This window comes from Triticum urartu, chromosome 5A, assembly GCF_056163025.1.
Source record: "Triticum urartu cultivar PI428250 chromosome 5A, HENAU_Tu73, whole genome shotgun sequence".
In the NCBI taxonomy this organism is placed as follows: Eukaryota; Viridiplantae; Streptophyta; class Magnoliopsida; order Poales; family Poaceae; genus Triticum; species Triticum urartu.
Window position 1 is genome coordinate 238,951,127 of NC_141877.1, and position 8,990 is coordinate 238,960,116.

An 8,990-nucleotide genomic window follows, 5' to 3' on the forward strand; every position below is an offset into this window, starting at 1 on the left:
CAGCAGGCAGCCCATCTAAGAATCGGTGACTAACCCAGCCTCCCGCACGCTCGGACGCGCACGAAGCACATCAAGCGCACGAGCAGCGGCCACCAGCACTGGCGGCCACCCAATAACCTAGCCACCGGCCGCCAGACGCCACCTCCTAGTCCGGCGCCGCCTCCCCGCCTCCTCGCCGTCGCTGCGTCCTCGCCGAACGCCGCCTCCCCGCCGGACGCCGTCATCAGCCGAGCGCCCGAGCCTGCACGAGGGACGGGACCATGGGGGGAGCCGGGCTGCGCCTGCTGGGGAGCTCGTCGCCCACGACGCCCAGGGCTCTCTGCAGGTCGCCGGAGCCGCCGAATCCCCACTGGACGCCGGAGTAGGTTGTTAGAATCGCGATTTTGAATCGGATCGGAGCTCCGATGGTAAGATCGCAAATCATAGAATCTTCACTATCAGGATCGTAGAAACATAGATTCTATGAACTAAAATCGTAGAATCATAGGGGTTAGTTTGGATCGTAAAGTCGTAGAATCGTATAACAGAATCGCGATTCTGACAACCGGCCGGACGCCTCTCGGACGCCGGACACCAGAGTCCCGGTCCAGAGCAGTTCGAAATAGGTTCTTTGTTGTCTCTGTCTGACTCTGTTTGATTCTTCTTAGTTTAGTTGATGGCAGTTGCTAGTTTAGTTAATTCTAGTTAGTACGTAGTTTGGTTTTAGTCAGTACTGGTTCTAGTAACAATTAATTCATGAACTAATTTATGTCCTTGTTTATTTTTTTATAGAAATGAAGAGAAAGAGGACTCTGCATAGTTGGTTTGCAAGTAGTTCAAATACACTTCCTATTGTTCCTGAATCCAATGTTGCCCCAATTAATGTTATTGTTCAGCCTACCCTCATAGAGAACATAATCCCCGATGATCCGACAAATGAGAGCACTAATCCCTCGGTTGATGAGAGCACTAATCCCTCGGTTGATGAGAGCACCAATCCCACTTCAAATGAGCACCAATCCCACTTCAAATGAGAGAACCAATCCCCCAACTGATGAGAGCACAAACCAACCAGCACCACCAACATAATATATAGTAGAATTTCATCCAAGTCAGATTTTTGGTGATCCGGCGGATCGAATACCAATAGAAGATTATGCCCCTGAAATTCGAAGTGAAGTGAGAAGAGCTTATTTGTTGAAAGAGCGAAACAAAGCAAGTGGGCATAAATTTGAAGTCACACTGGACGGTAAAATTTGGAGATCTTTTCAACCACAATGGCTAGATAGGTTTGATTGGTTGGAATATAGTGTCGCAAAGGAGGCTGCCTTTTGCTTCCCTTGTTTTCTTTTCAAGAAACCATCACAGACTTCTACATTTGGAAATGATGCATTTACCATAGATGGTTACAAACGCTGGAAAACAGCTTTGGCAAGTTTTCAAAAACATGTTGGTGGTCCATCTAGTTACCACAACATTGCTAGAGGCTTGTGTGATGATTTCAAGAATCAAAGGGCCAATGTGGCTACCAAATTTCGAGCACATACTAAAGAATCTGAAATAAAATATAAAATCTGTTTGACCACATCATTAGATTGTGCAAGGTATCTCATAGCTCAAGGGGAAGCTTTTCGTGGACATGATGAGTCCTCCGATTCCGTAAACAAAGGCAATTTCAGGGAGTTCTTGGATTGGTACAAAGACAAGAACAAAGATGTGAAAGATGCATTTGACAATGGGCAAGGTAATGCACTTATGATATGTTCACAGATTCAAAAGGACCTTGCTACATGTTGTGCTTTGGAGGTAACCAAAGTCATCAAGAATGAGCTTGGAGATAAGAATTTTGCGATACTTGTTGATGAGGCTAGAGATTGCTCAATAAAGGAGCAAATGGCAATAATTTTGAGGTAGTTCAATGGTTTACAAAGGCTAATTCTTTTATTTTATGTTGTTATTTGTTTCTTTTCTTATAACTTGTAGCTCTCCAAATGTGCAGATTTTTGGATGATAATGGGGAGCTTCAGGAGAGATTTCTTGCTATTAAGCACATCACAGATTGCACATCTGCCGGAATTAAAGAAGCATCGTTTCATGTCTTAAAGTACCATGGCTTGTCTATTAATAGGCTACATGGACAAGGTTATGATGGGGCTTCAAATATGAGAGGAGAATTCAATGGTTTGCAAAAGCTAATTCGTGATGAGAGTCCATATGCTTTCTATGTTCACTGTTTTGCCCATCAGTTGCAACTAGTGGTTGTCACAGTGGCTCAATGTTGTCCGGTTATTGCTGATTTTTTCAACTTTCTTCCCTTGATAGTGACTCAGGTGGGTTCATCCTGCAAAAGAAAAGATGCATTGCTTGCAAAGCATCAAGATGACTTGATAGAGATGATGGAGAATGGTAAGATATCATCTGGAACTGGTTTACATCAAGAAACTAACCTAGCTAGACCAGGAGCTATTCGTTGGGGTTCACATCTTAGAACCTTGCTTCGTGTTTACACAATGTGGAATGCAGTGGTGGATGTGCTTGCAATTGTGATTGAGGATGCCCGGGAACACAGTTCTCAATGTGGAGCTTCAGGTTTGTTGGTACAGATGGAATGCTTCCAATTTGTGTTCATCATGATATTCTTGATAAACTTGTTGAACATCACAAATATGCTATCACAAGCTTTGCAAAGGAAGAATCAAGATGTTGTTGAAGCCATGCGTTTGATCTTGGATGTGAAAGAAGCTTTGCAAACTATGAGGGACAATGGGTATGATCCATTATGCGAGCAAGCAAAAAACTTTTGTGAGGAACATGGCATTGACGTGCCAAATATGGATGATCTTGTTGGAGCTATGGGGCAATCTGCTCGAAGCAAGAATAAGGTGACTCGAGATCATTATTTCAGGGTGAGCATATTCAATGTTGCGATTGATGCAACTCTCACTGAGATGAACCACCGATTCAATGAATTTAACACCGAGTTAGTGGATTGCATGTCTTGTCTTAATCCAGCTAACAACTTCTCAAAGTTTAATGATGAGAAACTTATTCGGCTTGCTGAAATTTATGTTGAAGATTTTACACAAGCTGAATGGTTGTTGCTAAGATACGAGCTTCCAACATTCCTTACAAATATTAGGAGAAGTGAGGAATTTAATGGATGTCCGGATATTTCTACTCTTGCTCGTTTGATGGTTCAAACAATGAAACATAGAACTTTCCAATTGGTATATCGCCTTATCGAGTTGACATTGATTCTTCCAGTGGCAACTTCGTCGGTCGAGCGAATAGTTTCAGCAATGAAGGTCATCAAAACCAATTTGCGCAATAAGATATCAGATGATTGGCTCAATGATTTAATGGTATGCTACTATGAGAAAAGGATATTCAAAAGTATTCCAGATGATCAAATTATGATACGATTTCAGAAAAAGAAAAATCGCAAAGGACATTTGCCTCTTGAGTATGATGTTATTTCTTAGAGGTATATCTCTGTTTTAGTACTAGTGTCGATAGTTAGTTGAGGGTACTTTACCATATCACTAACATTTGTGCCAATTTGGACAGATGGCTTGCAGTTTGTCACTTGCATTTTGGTGTGGAGGAGTTCTACAACTACAATATTGTTAGTAAGAAGCAACACCAGTATCTTGTCTTTGCCTTATTTTGGTTGATTCTCTAGTACTTGATGTATTGGTGTGCAGATTGTATGAAACTTTGTTGTTGGTCAATCATCCTACTAGTATTTGTCTTGAGAATCATGTCCATTTGAGCACTGTTTGGCACATATTGTCTCTATAAATTGGTAAAACCATTTTTCTTTCAAAATTCCAGAAAAAATCAGTAAATACTACATGCTTCCAGTAGTAGGCTGGGAAATTTTGAGCTTATTTGGCCAAGAGGATTAGGAGATAATGGCCATTTTAGTCACCTGATTCAAAAATTGGTTCAAAATTTGATATTTTCTAAAAAATCCAAAAAAATTCTAGTATATAGTGCGTGTTTCCAGTATTAATCTGGGAAAGTTTCAGTTTATTTATACAAAAGGACTAGGAGATAAGCAGCTTTTTCTTCAAAAGAGCGTTCGATTTTCTCGGCTTAAACTTTGAGCCCACCCTCCGTTTTTTCTCTAGATTCGCCACTGAGTTCATCATAGCTGCAACTTCGCGTACTTCGTTTGTGTTCAACGAACAGACCAAGACGTCACAGAACCCCACTTTCATCAATAAAGCTTTCCTCTTATATTCGCAATATCGAGATTGCAATCTCAGTTTTTTGCTTGTTCTTCGTTTGATCACAGGAAATAGACCCTCGTGGTCAGGTTGATCGTGCTCCAGCGTAGTCAACAACCCTCGGAAGTTGGTTTAGCGATTGCTAAGGCGCGACGTCTCGCATGTTCGTACTCGGATTGCCAAAGTGTACTCCCACAGACAACAACAACCACCCGCTCATCGAAAGACAAAACACCTTTGCCTCTATCAAGTGGTATCAGTTTTCAAGTTACTCACTGAGAATTTCCAATTATCCATAGATTAGATTTATTTTCTTACCTATTCTCCAAGAAAAAGCCATAACAAAAGTTAGATTTGTTCATCCTTCGTCCAACCCGGTCTGAGCCTTTGCAATTTTATTTTCATTGCTTGCATATTGAATTATCGATTGCATCATCGTGTCGAGTTGCTGGTCTTAGTGTCTAGTTCGTTTAGAGTTTCGAGTTCTATTCACATTAGCCATGCCGCCGCTGCATCGTTATCCCTTTCGTTGTCCACCACCCCTTCCATCAATTTCCACCACGTGCTACCCACCATTCATTGTCATAATCATAGTTGAGGTCGTTCACATCTTTGCTTGATCCAATCTGCATCTTATCCAGTTTGTTTTGGAGAGAGGGAGAGAGAAAAAAAGACAAAAAAGAGAGAAAAAAGTCAAAGCAAAAAGGAGATAAAGAAAAAGAAAAAAGTGTGAGAAAAAAAGAGAGAAGAAAAAAAAACAAAATTTGGATCTATCTAGACTCAATCTCGTAGCTGAATTCGGATTGGAAACTGTTTTGTGCATTGTTCAGTAAAACATGCATATCTTCCTCATACGAAGTCCGCTTTGGCTCCGCGAGTACTCAAATTAAAGTTAGCGATGAGACACATCTGAATAGTTGCAGAAGCTAGTTCAATATTTAACACCTCAAAATCGTTTTCTAAATACGTGTTTTTGCCCTCCGAAGTTCGCGAACACAACTTGTTCCGATTTTTCAGTCCAACTTTAGAATTTTTTTGACCGCTCATACCAAATAAGAATTGAGTGATTCTTTTTGCGTTTGAAAGCTTGAGTCAGTGCCATTCTTGAGAAAAAGTATCATAAAATTAGCACAATCTTTTGCAGAGCAAAGTTGGAGAGACAGTTGTTGGTATATCACTTGGCAGATGTTTATCATCATTATCTTTATTGCCATTGTGATCTTCATTTATACTCCCTACGTTCCTTTTGTCTTAGATGCATTTTTTTACTAAAATTTCACAATGTAAGGTGTATGTGTTGTAATCCCATATAATCCCTCTTTTACCCCTCCACCACCACATATACATGGTAAGTTATCCTCGTGACGCTAAAATGAAGTGAATCACTCAATTAATGCATTTGTTAGGAAAAAAGGCCCATCGTTAGTTAGGAAAATGTATCCCATGCAATCCCATTTTTAGTATTTCCTCTTTAAGAGCGTACCCACCATCTTTCTCTACCTGATCGAAGCCTCCTCTAGAGAAGAGAAACATTTGATGAACAAAAATTCTCAACCGACGCCCTTTCTCTTCCACCATGGGTCCGTTCAAGGTAGAGGAAGATAGGTTCAACTCGGTGTTGCATGTTTTCAGCCAAGAGGATGGTCCGGCTATGGAATTGTTCAGTCGGCTGGAAAAATAGAAGAGTCCTTGAGCATGTTTAGTGAGGTCGAAGACTACGACCAGTGTCTCGCCGAGGACTCCTCGCCTGCGTTGTCGGACATGAAGCTCGCCAACCAGATTTTCCATGATGCGGCCACGACCGACATCGGCGATGTTCGACGTGCCGGATTATTGTGCACACATGGTGCTCGACATCCGGTCTGCAAATTCTTCCATGGAGGGAATCACCACCGTCAATGAGGTCGTGAATTGCACGTTGTCGGACTCATACGCAACATCGGCCTCTTCAAGCATGTGATGGCCTCTTCAAGCATGTGATGTCAAGCAATGCTCGACGCACTGACCTTTGCCGTATCTACGGAATACCCATCATGTCAAACAACTAAATAGTTTAGTTACTTAATTAAGTTAACTAAGTTAGTTAATTAAAATTAATTAAGTTAATTATATCACTAATTAATTAATTAATATATTTTTAATTTCAATTTTCTTTTAAGAAAAAACATTTTCTGTTTACAAGGGTGGGGGCGAGTTGTCATTGGCCCATAGGGCGAAACGGGTGCGGGCGCAACGGGTAGGCGGGTGCGTGTGCCGCGACACCAAGAGTGGCGCCGACAGGCACGGTGCCGGCAGGGAGGGGGAGGCGAGGCCACGCGGGGCAGGGGCGACGTAGCTGGGCGAGGGCGGCTGCCGGCGTGTGAGCACGCAGCGGAGGCGGGCGGTGACGCGGTGTAGGCTCGGGGTCGGGGCGCGTATGGGGCACACGGGGCGCAGCTAGGCGTGGCACAGGCGCGCGGGCAACGACAAGCACAATGGCAGAGGGAAGAGGAGGCCGGTGGGGTTCCTCACCCGCGTTGCAGGGGCACGGGGGCGAGGAGGCGCGAAGAAGCGAGCCGAGGAGGAGGTCGGGGATGGCGAGCGACAAGCGGCGCAGGGGACGACGGGGCGACGCTGGGTCGACGATGAGATGGTGCCGGCGATGTCGAGCGGCGGGGCGATCGGTGAGGTGAGGCGACGGGGGCGTGATGAGGACATCAGTACCATTGTTACACCCACAACCCCTGCTGCTATATATACTGGACCAATTATTAGAGCTCGCGCACGCCAATTAAATTACCAGGTACTTTCGTTTCTTGGTAACGATTCTAATGTTCATGAGAATATGATGCTGCCTAAATTGGATACATTTGTTTTGCTTACAAATGAAGGGCCTAGCTTGGACAAGAAAGATGAACCTTGGAGCAATTTCAAGCATGGAGATGATGGCGTGCACAAGGGGAACAAGAACGGAGTTACAAGTGATGATTCCAGGACTTTGAAGCCACCATAATGAGCGCATGAAGCCTTGGAAGAAATATACAGGATGCCACTTCATAATTTTCGTCCATAGGCTATACTAGGTGCTGCATCACCTTATTTTTTGGGCCTGGCCCACATAATTTCGAAATACTTGATTATAGGCTGTTTTTAGAGTCTGTATGTGTGGGGAAACAAGATTTAGGGTTGGTTTCGGACCCCTCCTCAAAGGGCCATGAAATTCCCCCCTCTCTCCTCCAATATACAACCCTCAGGGCATCATTTAGACTTTGGATTTTGTTTAGATTAAAAGTTTGCCATAGCTGCAACTTCACGTACTTCGTTTGTGTTCAACGACCAGACCAAGATGTCACAGAACCCCACCTTGATCAATAAAGCTTTCATCTTATATTTGCAATATCCAGATTGCAATCTCGGTTTCTTGCTTGTTCTTCGTTTGCTCGCAGGAAACAAACCCTCGTTGTCAGGTTGTTCGTGCTCCGGCGTGGTCAATAACCCCTCGGAAGTTGGTTTAGCGATTGCTAAGGCGCGACGTCTCGCACGTTCATAGTCGGATTGTCAAGGTCGACTCCCACAAAACACGATAGCCACCATCTCATCGAAACATCGGGACACCTTCGCCTCTATCAATTGGTATCAGATTTTCAGGTTGCTCGGTGAGATTTTGCAGTTTTTCTAGTTTAGATTGAGTCTGTTCTTCATACCTACAGTCCACGAAAAAGCCAACAAAATTTTTTTAGGGTTAGTTCATTATATCCGAACCAATCTGAGCCTTTGCATAATCTTTTTAGGGTTTTGCATTGTTGAATTTGCGGTTGCATCGTCGTGTCTAGTTGCTGGTCTTAGTGTCTAGTCCTTTAGAGTTTCGAGTTCTGTTCACAATTTGTCACGCCGTCGCCGCATCATCATCATCACCACTGCCATATACCACCATCATCGTCATCGCTACCATATACCACCATCGTCATCACCACTGCCATATACCACCATCGTCATCACCGTTGCCATATACCACATATCCACCGCCATCACGATAATCCGAGTCCACCTCCATCACCGATTCACCACCAGTCTGAGTTCCACCACCCTACATATATCGCCACTAGTCCGAGTTTCCACCAGATTCATGTCCGCCACCAGTCCTAGTCTGAGTCCAGTATTTGTTGCTTTGTTTTGGACTTCCAGATCACGCCATACTCCGAGTCGTGACACAGTAGGACTCCCCAACTTCCGTGCTACCCGCAGTTAAAAAATAGTTCCAGACTAAAAAAAATTGGCTAGGCAGTTTTTAGACCATTTGTAGACTTTTTCGAAAAAAATTTGTTGCGGAGCAAAAAAAAGAGGAAAAAAGTGAAAAAAAAATTCAGAGTGTGCTCCTCCCTTGTTTACGTGCAGCGTCGTGATTTTGTTAGTGTTCTAGGCTCGCGTCTCTAGCCCGGTCTAGCCTAGGACCAGCACAGTACCGACGTTGAGCGTTTATTCAACTTTCCATCTCTGAATTGATTATTGCTGACCCTTTTTGCTACCATATTATAAGCCTTCCCAACTCCACATACATCTACGTCGTGCGTTTGACTCTCCCTTGTAATCGCTCTATCCAAGCTTTGAGAGTTTTGACTACAACGGTTGCCGATCACCGCCTGCTGCTGGGTAAGAACTGGTAAGAATTTAAGATTTTCTTGACGGATTTGTGACACCCACCACCACCTCTTGTTAGTAGTCTATAGGATCATATTCTTGTGTGTTTCTATTGCTGCTAACCATGGCAGGATCACAAGCCGACGAGACTAACTGGGAGAA

General features: G+C 43.6%; 1 protein-coding gene and 1 pseudogene across 1 annotated transcript; both read left to right on the forward strand.

The window, feature by feature from the left end:
* Positions 1–1,486: 1,486 nt before the first annotated feature.
* LOC147970914 (uncharacterized) lies at positions 1,487–3,461 on the forward strand. Its single transcript, XM_087522715.1, has 2 exons — positions 1,487–1,889; positions 1,979–3,461. The coding sequence occupies exons 1-2, from the start codon at positions 1,735–1,737 to the stop codon at positions 3,459–3,461; spliced, it is 1,638 nt and encodes a 545-aa protein (XP_087378841.1). The 5' UTR covers positions 1,487–1,734.
* A 2,326-nt stretch (positions 3,462–5,787) lies between these two features.
* Positions 5,788–6,259, forward strand: LOC147970915 (uncharacterized; annotated as a pseudogene).
* Positions 6,260–8,990: the final 2,731 nt, after the last annotated feature.

Excerpts from the sequence above, each read along its gene's own strand:
- LOC147970914 (XM_087522715.1), top strand. The coding sequence starts at position 1,735 with ATGATATGTTCACAGATTCAAAAGGACCTTGCTACATGTTGTGCTTTG. Across the intron at positions 1,890-1,978 it reads CAAATGGCAATAATTTTGAG|ATTTTTGGATGATAATGGGG; the intron begins GTAGTTCAATGG and ends CCAAATGTGCAG.